Here is a 25,507-nt window from a genome sequence, read left to right as displayed (position 1 = left end):
CTAAATGTTTTACATACAAAGTCAAGTCATGTACATAGCTGTGCACCTATTTTGTTTTATGCCTACCACCACATCTAGCGGATATCCAGGAAGGAAATATGAGCGAGTTCGAGAGAGGTCAATGGTGTATTTGTGGGAGATGATAGGAATGTAAACTTCTTCCACTTGTATTTCACCACCTGGACCAAAAAAATGCAGATATTAGATGCAATAAAAAATCACAATAATAGCTATAACAGGTCAGTGGCGCAATCGCTTTCTGCTGCCTCAACATAGCAATACGCCAACAAGTTGCCTGACCACACCTCACTTTAAGACCAACACTCCCATGGGAGCACACCGTCATTGCAGTGGCCTGGAGGTACATTGAAAAAAACAAAAACTAGCTGTCACAACACCAACCATGAGTAAACATCATACTTTACTGTACCCAAACCTCCCAAAAAAATTTGCTGTTGTTTTATGACTAAAAGCAATTGTATAAAGGGTGACATGGTGTCCTTTACTTTGTATGTTGGTGACAAATACTCCCAAGTAGAGTTGTGCTCCACTTTGCTGTAATTTAGAGAGGGTTTGGTTCTGCTGTTTTTGGAGGTGCTCTTTGAATTCTGCCATCTTGAGAGAAGTTGTTGCAGTTTCATTTGGGATCTGCAAGAAATAGCATAAGGTACTGATTTTCAAACACTTAAGAGATGCAATATGTTGCCAGATTATCTGATCTCAGATCTTCAAATGAGCTGTTCATTAAATCTTGGATAGATATCCGTTTCCTCACCGAACCAGTCAACTCCAGTCCACTGATAAAGACAGGCTTCATTTTTTGACCACTTGTATCTTTTTTTACCACTCCAAACTGGCAGTGGTAAGCACCTTTAACTTTCTCCCCATGTAAATACCTAGAGAAAAAATCATTAGAGAATTGTGACCGTTGAAATTAAGACAAAAGGAGAGTCTCAGAACATTAGCCTAATATAATATATGGACTACAATTAAGTGTTCCTTCTCACCAAAACTGCACTCATGAACATCTTTAATATTAATATTTAATCAATTTACAAGGGCTTATTTAAAAGGGGTCGCACATTTACCCACATCTTCCGCTCTACGGAGTATTTTAGCCAATTATAGCTTATTTCGGGGCTTTATGACAAGCCAGTTGTCACAGAGAGGCACATTTTGTTACACCAGTGCAAAAAGACCAGTCAATAAAGGGCATACATTCAGCAGGTGGCCTTTGTGAATATGTAAGTAACTAAGACCTAGATACTGTGAGGTAGCTGCTACATAACAACCAGCTTGTTTGTGAGTCCCATAGCACAACGTGAGAATAACATTATAGCTTTAGCTATGTTTGTGGCAAAAACTAATGAATGCAGTTTTAACAGGAACACTTGGCAGTTAAGTCAGTTTAATGGAAAAATAATCAACACTTACATGGCTAAGATTTTGAAGTCAAACTGGTTATCATTCAACAAAATATAGCTCTGCTCCATTGCGATGTTCACCTCAAAACTTGGTAAAACTAGGGTGGGTAACGAAAAAAAACATTCTTGAGAGGGATAAAAATTATCTGTTAATTAAAATAAAAGTAAACTACTGTAATAAAATTATCTTACCAAATTTTTGGACCCTGAACTCTCGGGAAGCAACATTTGCTTCATCATCTTCATAGTTTGCTGTAATCTTCCACATGCCCGTTCTTTGTAAATAAAACATACCTGTGTTATTATGTCAAGGTTAGTTTTGTTATATTAGAGGCAGTTTATTGTAAATCTGTTTTTACATACTTAGAGACATCAGGTATGGGGAATGTGCCTCTGAGTATTCCTCCCTTCGCAGATTTAAGGGACTTCATTATTCTGTTTCCAGCAGCGTTCTATCATAAAAAGATAAAAACATGAATCATGAAATAAATCCAGGAAAAAAAATTGTGCAGTAATTTATTTTTTGAGAAAATGTATACTCACAAATACTGATATGAGGAACACTTCCTCATGAGGCCTGAATGTGTGGTCAAGAGTGAATATCCTGTACTTCACTAAGAGAGATAATCAACAATCACTGTTATTTCTTTAGAGTGGAGAATTATTTCACATTGTTTTACATTTGTTGACTTTCTATTCACCTGCTTGTGCTGGGCTGTAGATTGGCTGATCAGTCTGAATGAAGATATTGCCCCTGCGTTTTGATACAAAGACCCTTGTTGCCTTCCTGCCACTGAAGGAGGGGCTCTCTGCCACCAGGTTAAGGTAGGAACAATCATGACTTTGAGAACATCTTGATATCATTTCTCTGTCTATCTGTAAAAATGCAAATTAGGAGTTTGGGTGAATGATATTTCAGTCCTGTTTTAACAGTTTGCTTTGTGTATGAGTGAAGAAGTTTCTCATACCATGAGCTCAACTGTTTTGATCTCCCCTTCCACTGTACACAGGACAGTTTTCTGCACAGACACACGAGTATTGGTAGTCTCATGCTCCAAGTAGAGAGTAACAGGATTATTGAGATGAGACCTTCCCATCTGGACAAACACTTTCTCATTTACACCCACATGAAACACTGCAGGAGCTGAGATGAAGAATCTGCACACACAGGAAAAATTAGCACTTACTGTATCCTTCATTACCATATTTTGCATTCATCAACTTCTATTCAAACATCTGCTATTTCATTCTGGCAAAATTACACAAACATATTATGACTGAAACAAACATACATTTAATGTGCAATGATATCAAATCTTAGAAGACAGAAAGCATTTAGGCCTCTTTGCATTAAACACAAAACATATGTAATGTAGATTGATGCAGGTATTTCTATATTTACCCGTTGTCTGTTGAACACTCGGATTCCATAGTCAAGATCAGGAACAGTATCAAAAAGATGAAACACTTCATTGTGCAGCTCCCTTTTCTTTGCCTGCTCTGAAACAGGCTTTCTATTAACTGAGGTTTTGTTAGTCACCCACCCCTGTATTTCTCAATCGCTGGGTCCCTCAGTGCCCTCCCTCTGTTTTTATTTTCTTCCAAGATAACTTAACTCCTCAGAGTGATGTCTCATGCTGCATGTATCAGGCAATAAAAGGACAAACCTGCAACCACTGATTCAACTTGCATAGACTATCTTACTCACCCCACTGATGTCCTTTCTCCGTAGTATTTATGTAGCTTATGTTTTGTTGTTTTGTTGTTTGTGTTATGATGTATTGTAATGTGATTCTGTCTTTTATATGCTGCAGAAAAGGAACCTGCTGTAAACCAGTTTTAACTGAGTCAGGCCAGTTTAATGCAAAACATTTAACATCAGTGATGTTACTTTTAATATTTTCCTGTAGGGTCTAATAAAAAAAAACATAAAATGAGAAAAACATCACACTATCAGATACAACATGTATACTGATGTGTACAGATAACAGACTTGTTGTGTCAGTAGTGTGTACTTTAATATATATAGGATCTAAACAGATTTATCTAAAACAACAAAGTTAACAACACACATCAGATAATTGTTGATCATCATGTTTGATTTTATAATTTTATATCATACCATGTTATATCACCATTGGCTTGCAGCATGGAAAGTGTTTCTAGTTTCTATTTCACAATGTGTTCCCTCATTGGTCAGTGCAAGTCAGCTAGATTTCCCCCAAATCATGTGATTTACAAGAAATCAAGTTTTGGCTCTTTGGGTTTATGATAGAGTGAGTGCTGTTGACTTAACACATAGTTCAGGAATGATTTGAAAAGTGGAGCTCAAGTCTATCTGTAAACAATAATTTCTTTAGTTTAGTGAATCAGATTTGTTAATATGTATTATCAATAGTTACTAAAGCCTTGTATTTAACACATAATAAAATTGCCTGTGCAGTTTACTTGTTATTATACAATCCCCATCATCATGTGTGTTCTTCAGTGAACCGATTGTATGCTGAATGGAATTTAATAACCTGCCAAACTCTGTTCTGATCTGGCAAAACAGAACAGTCATAAGATTTATGATAAAGACAGACTATTATCACATTATGAACTTTCTTTTTTCCACATAAACAACTCGGTGTAAAGTGCAATAAACATTTGTCATACTTTGCTATACTATGAATGTTATGCAAATCAAATTAAACACACGTTGGACAGAGAATTAACTTTTTTACAGTTTACATTTAAAATAAATTGAACGCATCAGATATTTAAGTCTTTTTTGATATTTTGCTTTATACTTGCTTACTGCTTGTGTAAATGTAAACACACCAGAACATTGGTGTCAAGATTTTTGGTAGAATTAAAGCACCAAAATGGTTATCCCAGCTAACTGCTCCAGACTGAGGCACTGAGTCTCTGAAATTTTGACTCAATTTTCCACCTTCCTGGGACCTTCTCTGATAGTAGACACTGTGTGTTTGTTTAAGGAAGTTTAATTTATGTTTTGATTAGATTTGTGTTATTTTTTGTAAATATGCACGTAGCGTGCAAGAAGCACCGACGTCCCCGGTACTGGGGGCAGCATGCGATCTTTAAAACCGCTGACTTGGTTTTCCTGTTTTCAGTCCAAAAATAATTTGTTGCTAGAAATATTGCCGGGAGTCGGCCATTTTGGATTTAATGGTCATTTTTGTCGATTTACACACTCCGTACTTTCACAAACTCCTCCTAGAGAATTTGTCCGATAGACTTCAAATTTTTACTGTGCAGTCTGATCCCAATGACGATTAAAAGATGTGCTATCTGTGAGTTTTTTCCTGCGAGCGTGCCCATGCCACAAAATAAGAAGTTGTTCTCAGTTGTTCACATCTGTACCAAATTTTACATGTATCATAACAGTCCTGCCCTGAACCATGCTAATAGGTGCATTCGAGATGACCTTTGGCGACTTCATAGTCTAACGTGAGCTACGTGTGACTTCAGGGGCGGGGTATAAAACACCACCGTCAAGTCAGAGACATTCTACCTGCGTGAGCTTACCTTGAGCTTAGTACAACGACGTTGCGCTAAGCAAAAAGTGGTCAGTATTAAATCTGCATTATAAGTCAGCGCTGCGCAGCGCCACATGAAGTCAAACGCAACTTATATTCATTCAAAGTCATAGCACCACATACTGGAAACAGGAAATGACAAGTTTCATGCTGTGATGAACTTCTCCTAGCAGGCTGGCCATATCAACTTCAAAACTGTCCCAGAAAAGCCTTAACACATTGATCATGCCATGTTGTAAAAGTTGTGTTTTCGGTTAACGGCGTGTCCGTGGCATGGCGGCAAAGTTCCACGCTTTGCTATGACACAGGAAGTTGTTGTAACTTGACTGTACATGCTCAAATCGAGGGTTGTTGGGTTCTCCTTTGTGTCGCTGCAGTCTCCATGTTTTTATGTAACGTGACTTCCAAAATGTAGGTCCAGTCAAGAAAGGGATTTCGAAATTGCCGTTTTGGGAGGCATGGACAAACGGCACCGGTAGGGGCGCTGCTTTAGGATATGCTCATATGAGTCGTATTTGGAGGCTGGTTAAAAGGACCTATGCTACTTTTAGGTTGGAGGACTTGTTGCTCAAATCTGTACCAAACTTTACACGTTTGATAACATACCCACCCTGAACACATCTACCTGCCTAAATACACCTATAGTCATAGCACCACCTACTGGCAACAGGAAGTGACCATCAGGGAAGCAGTCCATGCAGCAGAGTTTACCTACATGTATCAAATGTCTGTGGCACATGTATCATGTCCAGATGTGCAAAAAAGAATTAAGAACATACAAATTTAATTTCATGTTATAATTTCACATCGCCAACAACAAGCCAAGTGTATAAACAGTAAAAAAAAAAAAAAATAGCTCAGCACCCATGCTGAATGTGCATCTCATGGGAAACTACTGCACTGAGTTACACTAAACTGAAAATTAAAGTCAAATGAAACAAATTCTGTTTCACTGTCTGCAGCCATCAATCTTGTACTCATTTGTAAATGTATTAAACCCTGTGCAGGCAGTGCTATGATGACGAGATTTTTTACATTCTTCTTCCAAAGGCTTTTTTTCAACCCAGGTGTTTGATTCCAACAGATACTGCATCCTACAAAAAGAGAGTGACCAGAGTCAGAATCAATCAGTGTAAAATTATACTTCCATAAATATTACTGAATATACTTACATTCCATTTGAGTCGGTGGTGGAGCCATCTTTGCCCATGATGAGAAACTGTTTTCCCAAATCGAACTGTCCTTTACACTGACGCCTCTTAGCAAACACTCTAACAGAATTTTCAGTCACATGGACATCTCCATCTGGTAAAAACATTATTGTATGATGATTATATTTATGGTCTTCAAAGCATAAGCATATATAATTGTGCACAACTATTTAAAGGCCAGTGTTACAGTTTACTTACGTGATCTGAGTACCTCATTTACATTTGTTTTGTACAGCTCAAAGTTACTCTTCAGAGAAACATTAAGGACTTCAACAATGTATGCTGAAATAAAACAAGAATTAATCATTTATTAACAACTGATTAATTAACATGTGAAGATTCTCACATCCAAGTCATAGCTTTCCAAGGAAGATTAAAGTCACTGACTGGCAGGGAATCTCAGCCATTTAACCTCTATGGGGTTGTTGTCAAGGGGATGGATACTCCTTAGTTTGTTAGTGCTCCTGACTGTTGTAATGACAGTCGTTGTGGTCATGTGAGACCAAGTCTGAATGCCCATTATGAGCAACAACACCTGAACACGTTTGTGAAAACAGCCACAAGATCCAGGAAGAACACCAATACAGGTGATAATGAAAAGATTCCATACGTGTCGAGTAGCCAAAAACTGTACTCAAGTAAGTAGGCCTACTGTTACTTTGCAAAACCAAGTACTCAAGTAGAGGTTATAGTGGTCATCAAAATAACTAATTAGGAGTTGGAGGACTAAGTAGGAGTACAAAAGTATTTACTAAAAAAATTACTTGAGTAGCGAGTAACTTCAGTGTTCCTCTATATGCATTCACTACTAAAATTTCCCACGATCATTAAACAATGTGCTACAAATGTTTTCACTCGCACACTGTGCAAGCACGGCAGCACTCAATGCTCGGCTCGCTTCCTCTCCTCGTTCTATGCAGAACATACACAGCGTACTCTGAATTAGGAGGTACGTAGCGAGTGTTTGATTGTCCGAGCGGCAGAAAGTGACGGTGAACGCGAGCGGAAGAAAATATTCTGGCAGTAAATGTACGGTTTCTGTTACAGTATGTTAGCTTCTCAAGACCAAGAAAAGTCTGTTGATTCCCACCTGCTGGAAAAGTGAAGCCGGTTAGCGCTAAGTTAGCTAACGCCCTCCCCTTCAGACTGCGCAGCTGAGCAGCTTCTACAGCAGCTACACAGCTGCTATGTAACTTAACATTAGCTCAATTTATAGAAAGTAACTGGAAGCTGTATTTTATTACTGCCTACTTATCCAATGTTCAGAACATCAGGTACAAACTTGGACTAAACTGGCGAAGCCTGCAGCTCTGTACTGTACAGACTGATTAAATTATTTTTCAGTTTTCAGTCTGTAAAAGTGGTTTTGGAAAAGAAAGGACGGTGGTGACTGGAGGAGCTGAGGTTAGTAAAGCTAATTAGTGACGCAAACTAGTCCTTATAAGCTAATGAGGAGATGTTTCTTTTTGGATTTAATGTGCAAATAAAATGCACCTCAGAAGGGAGGAGGTTTCTCATGTTGCCTATTTTTTATGTTAATGTCTACAGATAAATGTCAGAAGCTGTAAAATGAAGACACAAAAGGCAAACATGAACAGTCGTATCTATAATGATTCTGAGGTCATATTAACTGGGTTTTCCTGCCGTTAAGGCTTAGGGGTGATGCCCAAAACATGCTGTGCCATCACTGTAAAATCACTGTGGAGCAACAGAACCAACCGGATCTAAAGGTTGTAGTTTCTCCAGTAGACTGATCTTTGGGTGTTGTTTATTTATTATCTGCTCTAGCTTTTCCAACTATTTGTTCAGCTGGGGTGCTGTTTGTCCTGCCCCCGCTATCTCAGATGGTCTTTCTCAGGTGAAGGTAAAGAAGCGAACATACACTTATTTATTTGTGATGAAATGACAAGTCATCATCTCCTGATTAGATAACCTGCCACATTTACACCAGGACAATATTCCCAGTGTGTATCCATCAAGTGTAATTACAAAATATTGCATTAATATTAGTACTCCAATAAGTAAAGATTGTATAAAAATACAAATTCTTTTCTTGTTGTCTCCGATATTAAATTAAAATAAAATTATAAAAATTAGGAGATAATTCTGTGATGTTTCATAATTTTTTGCCTATTAAACAGAGGTGTGTTCACTTCTTACTTTAGATCATCTGTGTATGAAACATTATATCAGTTACATCCACATGAAAAAAGAGTAGTTTGTCTTTTATGTGTGTGCATAGTTTGGTCTGTCTTCACCAGGCTACACCATTGAGCATGACTAGTTAAATGCAGACTGCTCCTACACTGTTAGCTTGAACATTGAGATTAAGGCAGAAAGCAGGAGGAGTTTTTAAGCATGATATACTGTGTATACTATGTGCTATTTATTATTAAAAATATTAGCATTAACACAGCAGACCCTGCTCTTTGTCAGCTCTGTGTCTTCAACGCTGCACCAACAGAGTCTCATTCCAGGGCATGAGACAGGGCTGGCTGCATGGTGCACTAGATTTTAATCTGTATCCTAAATATGAGCTGCTAGCACTATTTCAAAGTCATAATAATAATGATATTCTGCTCTAACAGAGACATGTGACATGCTTGACTGCGATAAATAAATAAATAAGTAGCAAAGTATTGCAATGAATTTATCCAAATGTAGCCGAGTAAAAATAAATTAAGTTTTATAAACTAGATTAGGGAACTAAGGCCACGCCTCAAACTCATCCAATTTCCGCACACCTAATAGGCCTACTTAAGCACACCTTCTCTGTTCACCTCCAGCGTCTCGGCTTTCTCATCCCTCCCTCCCAAATCCCTTTCTTTTTCTCTCTCTCTCCCTCGGCTCCCTTCCCTCTCTTTGTCTGCATACAGGTTTCCGCACGTCCTCGGACTAAGAGACGGCTCCCCCACCCCGAGTCTCAACTCCACCGGTTCCCGCACACCTTCTCGCCAGTAGACACCGGTCTGCTCTTCACTCACGCATCCATCGGCGTGGATCCGACTCCTCCCCTTCATCCCTCACCTGTCTTCCCCTCAACCCTTCATCCATCACACCTCGACCCCTACCCCTCATCCCTCGACCCTCTCCCCCATCCCTACATCCCTCAGCCGACCGTCCGGGCACTCAATCCGTTCTTTTCATACAATCTATCTCGGCTCCATTACAAGCAATAAACCATTGCTAACCTTCTACGTTCGTAGGCGTGGTCTTTGTTAGTGAATGATTTTTCTCTTAAAAAACTACTCAAGTAAGAGTAAAAGTATGATGCATTAAAACTACTCTGAAAAGTCCTATTTACTCAAAAAAGTGATTTGAGTGCATGTAACGTCCATGTCTCCGCGCATAATAGGAATATCCGGCAAGACGCCAACAGCGGAAACAGCTGATGTGAGTTCGCTATGTCAGAACTTGTTCGGTCAGTGTTTCCATCTCCCTCTTTTTCGACAAAGGCAAAATCCTCAAGCGAGCGCGAAAACTTTTTTTAGAATTTTGCCGTTTCCATGAACCTTTTCTAATGTGACACTTCAAAATGCGCATTAAAAAATGTAATGCAGTTGTTTAGACTTGGCCTCAGGTGACGCCAACGACCACAACAATTATTATAACAATGAGGAGTACTAACAAAACAAGCGTATCTAACACCTGGATAACAAACCCAAAGAAGTTAAATGGCTGGGATTCCCTGCCAGTCGGTCAGAACTAAATAACCCTCTTTTATGATTAGCTTTAAATATCTTCAACCAAGTCCAGTTCCCCTTGATTTTAGTAATTAGTAGTGATTCTAGTTCAGTATCGGTCTATGAAAGAATGGATTGTTCTTGGATGTTGATACTTTGCACCATAATGTCTTTGTGCAATACTGACCGTAATCAACTGTAGGGAAGAAGCAAGCATGTTGAAAACGGTACTCTGTTGTGATTTTTCGACCTCTTTCTGATTTGAATGTATTTTGTACTTTATGACAGGGTCCTAAAGAAAAGATGAACATAATGCATTTTTAATTCTTAACACAAACCTGTAACATAAAGCTACATTTATTCAAAGGTGTTTGTCAGTATGGGACTGTGAAAGTAATGGCCTACTTTCTGCACATTGGCACACATCCTCTGAGCACAGTTTGGAGACCATCTTGCTTCTTTGGGGGGCGTTGTAGAACACAGTACACTTTCTGTCTGCGAGGAAAGCACAAACAGTCTATACATTCCTAGTAAATTAAACAAAGATGACCCTTCTATATTGGCAAACTATGCAAACAATGCGAGAAAATGTCAAATAAAAAGCTTACTTGGTTCATAATAATCATAGAACACAGCTGGAGCAGGCTGTAAGAGGCCAACTGGTACTCTCTGTATAGCATCAAAACTAATACATTCCTCTGATTGAAAGAGCTAGAGTGAGAGAAGAAATCTTTTAGTAATGAACATGGAATATTTTTGTCTATCTAAATAGATTTGAGCCTTACCTCATTGAAGTAAATCAGCACTCTTCCATAGGAGACCTCATAATGAGAAATATATTGTTCAGGTTGCAGTTTTAGCTACGAGGAGAAAAGAAATTGAGTTTTTGATATTAAAGCAGACATGAAGTACCCATAATAGCTCCTCCTACTTTGCACTGAGGAAGACAATAATGAAGTAGAGGAGGTAAAGAGAGCTACTAACCCTGTCCAGGTCCTCAGTTACAGCCTCAAATCCACTCAGAAGTGTGATGTCAGCAATGGCCATTCCTGTGAGATTGCTGTTCAGGCTATGACTACACAAAGGAAAACAATGAAAAATATGGGCTGAGACTTTTTCCTGCAAAGCTCATTGTCTCATGAATACTTATAAAGATCAAGAGATGTGAACCTCATTAACTAACCTGACACAGATTCTGTAGGTGACAGTCTCGTCTGAATTTAAGTTGTTATTGTTAAGATCTCTCCTGTTTCGGGTGCGAGCATCAAACCACTCAATAGCTGATCGTGGTACTCGTGCCTCCTTCTCCTCGTCATTATCGTAGTCATCATAGTATTCATAATTTTCTATCACCTTAGCTACAGATACAGAGGTTAATGTAACTGTGTAGCTTTTATGAGAAATACAAGTGGTTGCAATTTGTTATTAGTGATAAAAGCTCACCAGTGTACTTCACTTTCCCCTCCACTGTGACGCTGATAGACACTTGGTTACAATCGTCCTTGGGATCCAGTAGATGGTAAGCCTTCACAACCTGCCAAACAGTTTGATAATTTACTGTAAATGATGGCTGTCTTCCAGCATATAAATAAAACAATAATCACACTTACTTTTAGTTTGGTATCGCCTTTTCCAGTCAATTGCACAACAATGTTGTTCCCTGTAAGTTTCTGGGACAAAAAAACAATATAAAAATAAGTCATCTAAGAATGAGGTAAAATATGTACATTTTTAAGAGAAAGGCTGACAGTGCTCTATGATACCTTAAGGTCTGTTTCCACCTTCTCCTTCTTATTTTCCAGTACAAGCTTTACAATGTCGTTCTTTCCTGGGACGGTGAACTCTGCTATTAGATTGGCTTCAGGACTGACAGACCTCTTTAGCTCATACTCTGCGAGGGCTTCCAGTGCCACGATGGTATCCTGGGCATAGTAATAAAACATTAATAACATTTTCTAATGGTTAATCTGGACTGTGTGATCACATAAAGTGGCTATGCCCAAAGACATGAATTCTTTGGTTTCAAACATCTAGCATTCCAATCACCTGTGATGACTTGTAGCCTCCAAAATAGTTTTCTTGGGTGGTTAACCAGCAGGCTGCTTTGTCTGCCCACTCGGTATGCCCAAGTTCCACTGCTGTTAGGAGGGCATAGGCTGTAGTCTCTACTGTGATGCCATCTGCCCTCTCCCGATTCTGATTGGCATCACTTGTCCACAGATAACAGCCATTCTTCCCTGACAATGGACATAAAGCACTAATTAAAACTATTTCAAACAATGACATATTGTGATACACCCTTTTGTTGAACTTTACATTTTGACCAAATGTAGTTGCTCTGGTTGCGCTTAGGGTTGGGCGATATGTAAATATGTGAGATAATATAATAATAATAATAATAATAATCCTTATTTGTTTATATAATATAAAATGGTCAGCTGTCAAATGTTCTGCCACAGTGTTTAGACCATGAAAGATATCACTTTAATACATCAGGGTGTATTAGGTAATACTGTAAAGCAATTCGAAGGGCTGCTTTAAAGCAATATTAAATTCCATATTATATCCATATCACCTACACCTATTTGATTTGATTGGACCTGCCTTCACTAGCCAGGGCTTGAAGTTTTGCCCAGGCAGATGAATGATCTGTTTCCTTTGGCAGACAAACAGCAAGGCAGTAGGCTGTAATGGCAACAGCATAGGGATGCTGAAGCTCATCAAGGTGTGACAGGAGATATGTTGTTGATCTTGAAATGCTTGCTTCCTGTTAGAAAATAGAATGTAGGCAGTCAGTGTTTTTTAACTGATGTACTTTGCAAATTATGCATTGACTATAGTGCATTAAATTATGTTTAATATAAAACTACAGCATTAACAAGGCTAAGTGTCAACAGCCATGCTTGCGGCTGTGAGGCTGTACATAGGCAATGTGTGCTTTGAGCTAAATGTTAAGCATGCTAACATGGAGGTTTGCATGTATAGTGCTTATTATTGTCACCATCTTATTTTTTGCTTTTTAGAATGCTAAGATTTGCTATGTAGCTCTAAACACAAATTACAGCTGAGGCTGATAGGACATTCAATTAGTTTTGCAGGTATTTTAGCCATAAACCAAAATACTGAATGACCTCTGGACAAAATCATTATCTGTATAAAACCTCATGAGAAGCCCATTCAGTGCCGGATATTTCAGTCAGGAACAAATTATCTCACCGCATTATTTCTCCCTTCGGTGTGCAAGAATTGAAGGGACCGGTGAAGTGCAAGAGTTATGAAAGCCGTCATGGATGCTTCTTTGTCTCTTCCTTCCTACATTAAACACACACAGACAATACTGTATTCAAATTACTGCTACCAGATTTGTTGCCACATCTAACAAAGTTCTAATATTTATGTGCCTGTTCTAACATGTATGCAGTCGAGGTTACCAAAACTCCTCTGCGTAGCACTGGATAAGGGTCACCAAATGACCCATCAGCCTTCTGTACTGAGAGCAAGTAACTAACTGGCTGCCTGATCTCTTCATCTGGTACAACTCTAGCCTTCCTGCCCTGCACTCCAAAAGCCACTCTCTGACGCTCCGCCACCAACGATAGCACTTTCACTACAAGTGCAGTCAACCTGAGGACAAGAGAAAGAAAAACAAGGGAGAAGAGTGGATGGAAAGCAGATTTAGCCTACTATTTGAGTAATTGTAAATGAGGAAAGTTGATTTACTATGTAAGATACCGGAAATAACTACCTTACATCAAAAATTATTAAGGCTGCTTTAAACAAATACTCACCAATTACTAGGATGCAGTGTACGAAATGGTGGATATGCCTTTTCCTTTGTCTTGAATGTTAAAATCCTCATAAAACCTGACAAAGAAAGTGTTTACTTTGTTAAAAAAAAGTCTATAACCTTATTAGTGACCTGTAGAGGGTGCAAAGTTCATAACATCACACAACACTAACATGAAATAAGAAACAGAAAAAATTATGACATGCAAAATGCCCCAAGCAGCTAGTCCAACACGCCCTCAAAAACACCGGTGGAAAAACACACAGTGACAAGTTGTCCGCCTGCTGCCTCTCCTCTCCCTTCCAAACACTAGCTACCCTCCAGGCAGTCAATGGACATATTAAAACCTTATAGATGAAATCTACATTTGTTACAGATTAATAACTCACCACTTTGAAACTCTTGCTCCAGTCCATGTTTCTAAGCTGGTAAGGAGATATACAGCTGAACCAAAGCCGTGTTTACCGGCTTCTCATGACCCGCCCTACTCTGCTTCTGATTGGCTAGTAGTCCTTAACTAGGAACTGTGCAGGTGCAACTCCCAACAAAGATCTTGTAGAGGCAAAATGTATCACTCCATAGCTAACACGAAGCCTTCAACACAGAGGGTGAAAAGAGGAGCAGCAGCAATGTGCAGTATGACAAATGGTGTTTTTTGAAAATGAAACCATGTAAGCCTGTTCTGGTACAACCCTAAATAAGATTTTGAACCTGAAAATGATCATAATATGATCTCTTTAAAGGTCCCATTTTATCCAATCCAATCCACTTTATTTCTATAGCACATTTTACAAACACAAAGTTACCAAAGTGCTGCACAGAAGACTCAAACATACAAAACAATTAATATAAAATTTTGTAAAAACAAAATAAGAGCATCAGGTTTAAATACTAAAATACAGTAAAACAATAAAAGACATCAGAGGACCACACAACTCACGCGGAGTTAAAAGCCAAAGAATAAAAATGTGTCTTTAGAAGAGACTTAAAACATTCAACTGTAGGGGCTGTTCGGACATGGAGGGGCAGAGTGTTCCAGAGTTTAGGTCCAACCACAGAAAAGGCCCTGTCCCCCCGAGTTTTAAGTCTTGTCTTGGGGACCACAAGCTGGAGCTGGCCCTCTGACCTCAGTGACCACGCTGGTGTATAAATTTGGATGAGGTCTGAGATATATGTTGGGGCCAGTCCATTCACAGCTTTAAAAACAAACAATAAAATCTTAAAATCAATCCTAAAATTAACAGGAAGCCAGTGCAATGAGGCAAGAATTGGAGTTATATGAGCGCGCTTTTTGGTTCCTGTTAAAAGATGTGCTGCAGAATTTTGGACTAACTGTAAGCGTGAAAGTGCGTTGTGATTTATACTGATATAAAGTGCATTACAGTAGTCTAAACGAGAACAAATAAAAGCATGTGTAGCTTGTTCAAAACTGTTAAAAGACAAAAACGGTTTAACTTTGGCTAAAAGGTGAAGATGATAAAAACTAGATTTCACAACCGCATTTATTTGTTTGTCAAGTTTAAAATCAATGTCTATTTTGACCCCAAGGTTAGTTACAACAGGATGCACAAAGTCATTAAGGGGGCCCGAGTCTATCATGGAGTTAGTGGGGCCAAACTGCATGATCTCTGTTTTACTCTCATTTAGTTTTAAGAAATTTTGAGAGACCACCTTCACGCTTTAAACAGTCAAGTAGGGGTGTCAGGGGGCTGCCTTCATGCTTTCTGATTGGCATATAAATTTGACAATCATCAGCATAAACCCATAGATCCAACCGTTCTAAAAGCTTGGCTTTTATTTTAATATCTATACTCTTACTTCTGGGTCACCTGGCTCACCGGTCTTTCATTTCTTAACGTCTATCTTCAAACGGAAAATGAAAATAGGGATTTCGTAAAACCAAAATCGGACCGTTATTTGAATTTGGTTTAGTCATTTTTTGGTTTTTGGATTTAGAAACCAAAAACGGGAGAACGGCTCTTTTTTTCCGTTTCTTCGTTTTTGGTTTGAAACGACAAACGAAAAAAAGGTGGTTTTCTCGTTTATTGGTTCAAACGAAAAAGCAAACTATCAAAACGTACACGGACCGCTCAGGCTAAGAACCTAATGATATATGCTAGTCTGCTTAAGCAGAGGTAGCTTGTCGGCTAAACCCCTGGGGGCATGTACCAGCCTACACAGGTAAATTAACCTGAAACTATACAACAGAAGTTAAATAGCTATTTATCTATTATTGAGGTTATACTACACAAGGTTTAAAATGCTTCAACTTTTTTTAATATATAAATGTGGTAATTTTCCACACTAGATTTTGTTGAGACAATGTGTCACAAGAGGTGCATCTCAAAAATGTAGAACATCGTGGAAAAGTTCATTGTGAGCACCAGAACCAGGCTGAGATATTAAAGGCTCAGGAAAATTTTGCCGGTGTTTTGAGTTAATTAGCTGATTAGCAAATCAATTAACCCTTCACATAACTAACTTGAGTATAGACAGATTTATACCTTGCATACACACAGATGGTGTCGCTTGCTCTGGCTGTGATTGAGGGTGAGGGGCTGATCTTAAAATAGTACCCTGGACACAGGAAAACAGAGGTATATCTACATGGGACCCAAAGAAAGAGGAGAATTTGAAGGGAGTAATGTTACCACAGCTGGTTTAGGAGCTTCGCCTGATGATGGGCTTGTTTTCGTATGAGTCTGGGACAGTTTGACAATCTGCTGTCAACTGACCCTTCACTAAGCCACGCTCTGAATATTCGGCCGGCCAATGACAGCTCAGTATAGCTCTCGCACTAACTCCAACACTTTCATGGCTGCGCTCCATTGAGTCGAGTACAAAAGGAGTTGTTTTCTAGCTTTTTGCTGTATTTGTCCAAGATATGGTCTAACGCTGTTTCTGGTGTACTTACAGTGTAGTTACAGTTGCTACCCAGAGAGGATGAAAGGAGAAGTACGATTTATTCACTTTCCAAAACCTTGTGGTGTCCGATCAATAATGCTGCGATGATGTGTTGAGAAGAAACCCGCTTGACACTGTTCTTGATCATAAAAGTTTATTAAATCAAAGAGTTCAGCATCAATTACAAGCTCTGCAGTAGCTTGGAGAGTGACCCAGCCCGATGGCCACTCTGTCTCTCTGTACATCAAACATAGCTTATATAGGATATGTTTAGGTATCTGTTAGGTACCATAGAAGGGTTTGAGTCTGCAAAGTAAAAGGTCACACCCATAGAAGGGTACAGTACTATTTTGAGGTAACAAAACAAGGGGTTAGAAGTCAGATTATATAGAAGGGTTCAGTCCCTACATAACCACCAATCACTGCTCTCCCCGTAGAAGGTCACTGACCCTCTGTCCTGCTGCTACAGTGCTATTTTGAACTGTTATGAGTCAAATACATAAGTATTGGATACTACAACCTAAAACAAATCCTTTGGTTTAAGAACTGAGAATGCTCTGTGCGGTATTTTTCCCACCCTCTTCCACTGTGATTATACAGCTGGGTAAAAAGTCACAGTGACGTGACCTGGATGACTGAGAACCTTCACAGACAATATATAGACATCTTTGATATGTCAGAACTGTTACTTCTTTGCATTCTGTTGATATTGTTTGTTGTTGTTTGATGTTTTAACCTAAAATTATGAAATTTGAAAGTCTTACACATTGTACCTTAATGTATTGCTCCAACTTTTTTATTCTCACTCTAAATGTGTGTTCTTAGTGACAGAAAAAATGGAGTTCATAAAAGAATAAATATATAGGCAATGAACTGCTTGATGTTTTCTTACCATGTTCAATTTTATCAAGAGCATCATCTCTGGCACCAGCAGGCAGGTCAAACCATTGCTCACTAAGGTCAAGGTAGCGGACGGCTATAGCTGTAGGGGCCAGTCCTATCATTGTCTGTTCTGAACATCCTGTAGGCAATACGATCAGGCTAGCAACCTTCTCAGGAGAAAGAAGGTTCTTCACATGTGAACTGCCAAATCCATCCCCTGTCAGATGAGAGCATTGAAAAAATAAGACACTGTCATTTACAAAGGTTTGTGATTATAAGTCTGTGCCTAACAACACATACCTTCCACTGAAATGAAAATATTGAAGCTAGAGTCGGGCACAATGTCATCTGGTAAAGTTCCATCAATAGCGATAGTCTGACTGCTCCTCCCTATCAAGATAGAGAGAAATAGATTAAAGCAGATGTAAAATGTATGGAAGAATGAAAATCATGACTGTCAAGCAAGTATCATTTAGAAATACTACTCACCATCTAATTTAAACACTTGGGTTTCTTCTACTCTCTTTTCTAGTCCTTCTGTCTACAACATGAGAAAATAGAGCCACGTTATTATATCCCTGGCCATACAGGGGGAAATTTTCAAGTGGAATAGCATGTTGAATTAAGTTAACAATAATAGTACACAAATATGCTCTTTGGTCAATATTTTAATACTATGTACTCAGTACGGATGAGCATTAACAAACTTTTGAAATTCAACATGATACGATACTTTGGTACAATTTTAAGATACTGATCATTTCTTATGTAATGTGAATAAAAGATCATTACATTTAAAGGCAAATAACATGACACATTCATATAACCTTATTATTGATATTTTTTTAAAGGAATAGATACCAAATGAGTAGCTTATGAGTATTGATGTATCAATCCTGCAGTATCTATCTGTCCATCCCTGGTACTCAATCAGTTAAGGCATACAATAATTAGCACACAAGCACAGAGATTACATTAATACCAACAAATTATTTTATCAATGTGTAAATATGAATAAAATAAAGCTGTCACCAGTAAGTCTTGATTAAAGATAACAGCTGACAATGTTATTAATGTTTTTCTTTAAGATTAAAGTGTTCAGGGGTTATAAGAAAATGATGATGTGTCACATATGGAGGGCCAAGAAAAGCAAGTAGTTTTTAGAGATTTAGAGCCAATTAGACTTAAGACTTATAAGTTTTCATATTTATTTCGGCAGGTAGGCCTCTATTATAGAATTATTAATATATTATTTGCAGAGATAATGTTTTTGTCACTCACCAACACATTCAAAGCCTTCTCAACTCCATCTATCCCTCTCTCATTCTCTATATCATAGAGACGTATTTTGATGGGTATGGAGCCAGTTACCATGGGGACAGCAGAGAAGGACACAAACTGGGAAGACTGTGGCTCCACAGTAATGTTGACAAAAGATGTAGTGGTGGCTGATCCGGGGGAGCAAAGTCCTTCAGTTTGCTCCATATGAACTGCTACCTATAAAAATGCAGGTGTCCACAGAGAAAAATAACACTAAAAATGTATTTGTTTAATTCAGTTTGTACATTTGGTGGGTATCGTTTTAAGTGCTTCTTAATATCAACATTAGGTTATAGCTACCTGTAGGCTGTCAGAGTCATAGTTGTAGATAACAGGCGAAATGGATAGTTGCTCGTATTTTTTCACTGAGTAAGGCAGTCTCAGAGACACAAATGCCCTCTTAAATGCTTTGACCTCAGGTGGCTTAACTACACAGAAACCTGAAGGAAACATAGAATAAGTGAATTGCAGTTATTAATGAGAAGCTCCTCAATCAAATATCGAGATGCATTTGTGAAATGGGAAGCTGTTATTACCGGTGGCTGCAGATAAAGTGACGACCTGAATCTCCCATGTGGTGATGGAATCAGGCAAGGCCAAAGAATAACTAAAGGTTTTCATTTAAGATAGAATTTATTAATTGATGGTAAAATGCATCTGACTAATGCTTTATCTACTTAAAGTTTATACTGTAGAGTTAAGGCAATGTAATTGACCAGATTCACTCACACTGAACAGTAGAAAAAGCTGAAATTCTCAGCAGTAACAGTAAGAAATGAAAATAATATGAAGAAAAACTGGGGTAGCAAAAGATTTTAATTGTTGTAACTAAAAAAAGAAAATATTACAGAAAATATAAAGGTTTACAGTCCACCTCTTACCTTCCTTTGTCATTTACATCAAATTCTGTGAATGCAAAGCTTGGGGGGAAAAATCGTCGAATGTACTGAGAAGCAGTGTCAAAGAAGAACTCTTCAATGTCAGCAGTGCTTGCAGCTAAAAATGAGAAAATACAAAGTTTGTGATTAAACTAGGCGATAATCATGCCACAATTACTGAACTCTATTTAAGTGAATGTGTAAAGTATTTAAGGTCCACATGACAGTTTGATCTCACTTCTGCCAAATCCTTTCAGGGCATCCTCTTGTATCTTTTTTTGTCTCAGACGTTCTCCTTCAAGGCAACTTCCAAAAAGGCTTCTGCACAAACAAGATTTTCTTTTACCAGAAAGACTCTCTTAGCTCTTTCCTGACATGTTCGTCTCATAGGGATGAGAGAAAACCCTTGAACACAACAGTCTTGCAACTTCTCATTAGAAAAGTTGGATTCTGAAAGTGACAAAAAGAAAAAGACACATTTATAAAGCATATTCAGACCAGAATCAGAATGGAGTTGTAATACTAGAATGTTGTCTTACTTAAGGTCATCATTTCCTGTTGAAGGTCCACAGAGCGTTTTTGTCGGCCAGATTGGGAATCACAGCCAAGACCTGGAAAAGTAGTACAACATAATTAAAGCCCAGCATGGGATAAGTGATTGGAAAGCTGGTTGTCGGCATTGTAAAAAATAATAATAATTTGCTGAAAAGGTAAACATTGTCTTTAAATGTAATTTATTAACTGCTGTATTCAGCACCATTCTCCTTTATTACATCCAATAAGGTAAAACAAATACTGTATAACAAAATCTAAACTTGATGAAGATTTATTCTCATAAAAAATTAAATGAAGATAAATAGTGTTTTTGTCATACTCCTTTTCCACTTTGACTGGGACTGAGATACAAAAGACAGGCCAGCCTCTGTTAGAACAGATGCAGGGTCAGATCCTCCACTGTATGAGCAACCAAGGTCATTTGACTGCATAGAGGAAAACACCTGAAAAGTGGGAACAAGAGCTTGCATTGACTGTATATGGGTGAATTAAATAACGTCAAAGTGTGAAAGGAGTGTGTGAAAGTGTGAAGGTGTTACCTGTTTGGCTGTGAGTTTATTATCGGCATGGAGAGCGTAGAAGGCCTTATCCACAGCCAGCAAAGCCACTCTGGCTTTCTGACCATGTAAATCAAAGTTTAGCGTAGCCTGTTTTCCAGGTTCCAATTGTCCTTTATGTTCTACCTGAATGAAAGTTTAAATATTATACAGAGATTTTTAAATGCCTGTGTCCAAGATCAAGGTTAATTCAATAAACATCTAAATGTATCCATGTAAACACATTGGCTGTGTTCAGTAGTTGAAACTAACCTAGAATAAACCAAATGATATATTTTGATTAAAGTTGATTTCATTGAGTATTTACATTATCTTGATTATCCTTCCCACCCCAGTTATAACAAATGCAAAACAACAGCAAGTGTCCTACTTATACATAATTAACCTTTTAAAATACACACAATCAACAGAGGCAAAGTTCAGTTGATTTACTGTCTCACTCTGTTCTGTTTACTCACCTTGACCTTTATCTCACATTCATCCCTGACATCTACCCACACCGAGTCAGCAACGATGTTACCATGCTGGTCGTAGTAGTAGCCAATCAGACGGAAGGATGGCACCATATCAGGCGTTATCTGTAGGTTGTCTTTAACTGAAGTACCGATTCTGAGAGAACCCTGTTTTATTAGGATCCCACGGCTTAAGACCTACAACATAAAAATGTTACATATTTAAAAAAAACGTTGCTTCCCTTTGTCAAAACAAACCCTGATGTATTGACTCAGATTTGTCTCACCATGTAATATATAAACCCATGTTTTTGGCCATTCATGGTGTTGTAATTTACAGACAGTAACTCGCCCACAGAGTACATCTTGTTGGTAATACTCAGGTAAAGGTAGCTGCCACTTGGAGATGAAGCTCGGCGAATTACTTTCCTCTCCATCTGGTCATCTGCTGACACCTGATGAAGTGAGGGTGTAAAGAGTTCAACTGAACAAAAGCAAAATCCAGTGGTTTATCAATTGATAACACTGTTAAGAGATACTAACTTCAACAGTAATCTGAGCTTCATTGAGAATATTAAACACAGGAAACACTGCCCCCTCCTGGTTGGTGGTGCCTTGCCAAAATTTCTCTGAAGATGCTGGTACATCAATCTTTACTGGCACACCAGCTGCTGGGGAGCCATCTGGGAGACGCAGGACCACCTATAATAACAACAAACTAAATGTTTTACATCCAAAGTCAAGACATGTACATAGCTGTGCACCTATTTTGTTAGTTTAATGCCCACCACCACATCTAGCGGATATCCAGGAAGGAAATATGAGCGAGTTCGAGATAGGTCGATGTTGTACTTGTGGGAGATGATAGGAATGTAAACTTCTGCCTCTTGTATTTCACCACCTGGACCAAAAAATGCACATATTAGATGCAATGAAAATCACAATAATATTCCCCATATCCTCTTTGTATTTTTATTTTAAATGTTGAGACAATTTATTATTATTATTATTATTATCATTATTATTATTATTATACTAGTAGTAGCAGTAATAAAATGTAGTTATTGCTCATTTTGGATTATCAGGAATCATAGTTATTTTTGGATATTGTTACAATTATTATATAACAAATGAAAAGACCTGCTATAGTGTCACTAACATATTCCTATAGCAATTTCATATGGGTATATGCATAGTTTTGCTGTAATTTTGGCATAGATTCTATACAATATAGGATTCTGGTAATTCATTTTATCTTGATACACCACTGTATTTCAACACATTAAACACCATTTTGCAACATCCTGTGTCAGTGCAGTGCCCTTAAGGTGCATAGCAAAAAACAGAAGCTAGCTGTCGCAACACCAACTGTGAGTAAACATCATACTTTACTGTGCACAGCACATACGGCTACACACAAACCACCAAATATTTTTGCTGTCGTTTGATAAAACATCATCAGCACATGAGAACTACACAAAACACCAAATCATTTTAGGGTATTATGATGACTAAAAGCAATTGTATAAAGAGTGACATGGTGTCCTTTACTTTGTATGTTGGTGACAAATACTCCCACGTAGAGTTGTGCTCCACTTTGCTGTAATTTAGAGAGGGTTTGGTTCTGCTGTTGTTGGAGGTGCTCACGTAAGTCTGCCATCCTGAGAGAAGCTGTTGTAGTTTCATTCTGGACCTGTAAGAAACGGCATGAGGTGTTGATTTTCAAATACTCTTAACACTTAAGAGATGCAATATGTTGCCAGATTATCTGATCTCAGATCTTAAAATGAGCTGCGATATACATTTTAAACAGATGTTTGCTCACCGAACCAGTCAACTTCAGTCCACTGATAATGGCAGGCTTCATTTTTTTACCACTTGTATCTTTCTTTACAACTCCAAACTGGCAGTGGAAAGCTCCTTTAACTTTCTCACCGTGTGAATACCTAGAGAAAAATCATTAGAAAATTGTGACTGTTAAATTAAGACAAAAGGAGAGTCTTAGAACAGTAGACTATATTTTAAAATATGTGGACTAGCATTAAGTGTTCATTTTTATCAAAACTGCATTAATCAACATCTTTAATATTAATTAAATTAAATTACAAGGTATTAGTTAATGATGCACAATTACACAAATCCGCTGCTGTACAGAGCTTTTCAGCTACTTATAGCTTATTTTGGGGTTTTATGACAAGCCAGTTGTTGACCCTCTAACTTTAGATATAAAATTAGCAAACAGGTTGACACACAACATTTTGTTACACCAGTGCAAAAAGACCAGTGAATTATGGGCGTACATTCAGCAAGTGGCTGTAAAAACATGTCTCGGTGTGTAAGTCTAAGAGCTAGGTCATGTTAGGCAAGTGTTAGCTCTAACTCTGGCAGCAATGTTAGCAAATTCATAAAGAATCCAGTTTGTTTCTGAGTCTCCCGGCATAAAGTTATAGCTTTCGTTATGTTTGTTGCCAAAACTGATGAATGCAGCTTTAACAGGAACACTTCACAGTAAAGTAAGTTAAATAGGAAAATAATCAACACTTACCTGGCTAAGATTTTGAAGTTAAACTGTTCATCATTCAATAAAATATAGCTCTTCTCCATTGCGATGTTCACCTCAAAACTTGGTAAAACTAGGGTGGGTAACGAAAGAAATGTTTTTGAGAAGAAAAATCATCTGTTAATTAAATTTAAAGTAGCCTTAATTGCTTCAATTAAATTATCTTACCAAATTTTTGGACCCTGAACTCTCGGGAAGCAACATTTGCTTCATCATCTTCATAGTGTGCTGTAATCTTCCACGTGCCTGTCCTTTGTAAATAAAACATACATGTGTTATTATGTTAAGGTTAGTTTTGTTGTTAGAGGCAGTTTCTTGTAAATCTGTTTTTACATACTTAGAGACATCAGGTATGGGAAATGTGTCTTTGAGTATTCCTCCCTTTACCGACTTCAGGGACTTCATTATTCTGTTTCCAGCAGCATTCTGTCATAAAATGACTATGAATCATGAAATAAAGCCATGAAAATAATTTGTGTAGTGCTCTTTATTCCTTGAGAGAAGCTATACTCACAAATACTGATATGAGGAACACTCCCTCATGAGGCCTGAATGTGTGGTCAAGAGTGAATATCCTGTACTTCACTAGAAGAGAGATAATCAACAGTCACTGTTATTTCTTTAGAGTGGAGAATGTATTTATTTATTATTTCACATTGTTTTACATTTGTTGACTTTCTATTCACCTGCTTGTGCTGGGCTGTAGATTGGCTGATCAGTCTGAATGAAGATATTGCCCCTGCGTTTTGATACAAAGACCCTTGTTGCCTTCCTGCCACTGAAGGAGGTGCTCTCTGCCACCAGGTTAAGGTAGGAACAATCATGACTTTGAGAACATCTTGATATCAATTCTCTGTCTATCTGTAAAAATGCAAATTAGGTTTGGGTGAATGATATTTCAGTCCTGTTTTAACAGTTTGCTTTTTGTGTTAGTGAAGTTTCACATACCATGAGCTCAACTGTTTTGATCTCCCCTTCCACTGTACACAGGACAGTTTTCTGCACAGACACACGAGTATTGGTAGTCTCATGCTCCAAGTAGAGAGTAACAGGATTATTGAGATGAGACCTTCCCATCTGGACAAACACTTTCTCATTTACACCCACATGAAACACTCCAGGGGCTGAGATGAAGAATCTGCACACAGAGGTAAAAATTAGCACTTACTGTATCCTTCATTACCATATTTTGTATTCATCAACTTCTATTCAGATAGATAAACATCTGCTATTTCATTCTGGCAAAATTACCCAAATATATTATGGTGAAAACAAACATTTAATGCGCAATGATATCAGATCTTAGAAGACAGAAAGCATTTAGGCCTCTTTGCATTAAACACAAAAAGTTACAACAAAAATGATCACATAATTTAGTACATAATTATATTACATAATGTTCATGCAGCTATTTCTACATTTACCCGTTGTCTGTTGAACACTCAGATTCCATAATAAAGATCAGGAACAGTATCGAAAAGATGAAGCACTTCATTGTGCAGCTCCCTTTTCTTTGCCTGCTCTGAAACAGGCTTTCTATTAACTGAGGTTTTGTTAGTCACCCACCCCTGTATTTCTCAATCACTGGATCTCTCAGTGCCCTCCCTCTGTTTATATTTTCTTCCAAGATAACTTAGAAAGAAGTACTATTCCTCATGTGATTTCTCATGTTGCATGTACTATCTGGCAATAAAAGGACAAACCTGCAACCACTGATTCAACTCACAAATACCATCTTATGTACTCCAC

The 25,507-nt window shown here is 38.0% G+C and overlaps 2 protein-coding genes across 2 annotated transcripts in view; both read right to left on the bottom strand.

Moving 5' to 3' along the window:
* LOC123968263 (complement C4-B-like) overlaps nucleotides 1–2,950 on the bottom strand; it is a 34,557-nt gene extending 31,607 nt beyond the window's left edge. The window contains 10 exon segments of the mRNA XM_046044902.1: nucleotides 67–179; nucleotides 507–648; nucleotides 776–896; nucleotides 1,435–1,522; nucleotides 1,617–1,699; nucleotides 1,788–1,876; nucleotides 1,968–2,038; nucleotides 2,126–2,300; nucleotides 2,393–2,582; nucleotides 2,827–2,950. Coding sequence (XP_045900858.1) covers nucleotides 67–179; nucleotides 507–648; nucleotides 776–896; nucleotides 1,435–1,522; nucleotides 1,617–1,699; nucleotides 1,788–1,876; nucleotides 1,968–2,038; nucleotides 2,126–2,300; nucleotides 2,393–2,582; nucleotides 2,827–2,897 — 1,143 coding nt within the window. The 5' untranslated portion in view covers nucleotides 2,898–2,950.
* A 2,786-nt stretch (nucleotides 2,951–5,736) lies between these two features.
* On the bottom strand, nucleotides 5,737–25,302 carry LOC123968259 (complement C4-A-like). The gene is given in 42 exon segments (XM_046044898.1): nucleotides 5,737–6,063; nucleotides 6,142–6,274; nucleotides 6,379–6,462; nucleotides 10,051–10,155; nucleotides 10,269–10,358; nucleotides 10,472–10,574; nucleotides 10,649–10,723; nucleotides 10,848–10,938; nucleotides 11,047–11,221; nucleotides 11,307–11,397; nucleotides 11,474–11,533; nucleotides 11,627–11,785; nucleotides 11,910–12,100; nucleotides 12,468–12,630; nucleotides 13,080–13,175; nucleotides 13,295–13,487; nucleotides 13,652–13,727; nucleotides 17,447–17,653; nucleotides 17,737–17,826; nucleotides 17,926–17,977; nucleotides 18,718–18,933; nucleotides 19,057–19,196; nucleotides 19,293–19,363; nucleotides 19,638–19,752; nucleotides 19,873–19,941; nucleotides 19,944–20,084; nucleotides 20,174–20,245; nucleotides 20,509–20,632; nucleotides 20,729–20,872; nucleotides 21,205–21,396; nucleotides 21,486–21,653; nucleotides 21,742–21,900; nucleotides 21,987–22,099; nucleotides 22,750–22,891; nucleotides 23,024–23,144; nucleotides 23,744–23,831; nucleotides 23,927–24,009; nucleotides 24,096–24,184; nucleotides 24,273–24,343; nucleotides 24,445–24,619; nucleotides 24,707–24,896; nucleotides 25,183–25,302. Coding segments are annotated over 42 exon segments (5,133 nt in total). The 5' UTR covers nucleotides 25,254–25,302; the 3' UTR covers nucleotides 5,737–5,918.
* Between the last annotated feature and the right edge of the window lie 205 nt (nucleotides 25,303–25,507).

The sequence above is a fragment of the Micropterus dolomieu genome, linkage group LG03 (genome assembly GCF_021292245.1).
Source record: "Micropterus dolomieu isolate WLL.071019.BEF.003 ecotype Adirondacks linkage group LG03, ASM2129224v1, whole genome shotgun sequence".
Classification (NCBI taxonomy): domain Eukaryota; kingdom Metazoa; phylum Chordata; class Actinopteri; order Centrarchiformes; family Centrarchidae; genus Micropterus; species Micropterus dolomieu.
Note: the sequence above shows the minus strand (reverse complement) of the source record. Positions and strands in the feature narration are given on the sequence as shown.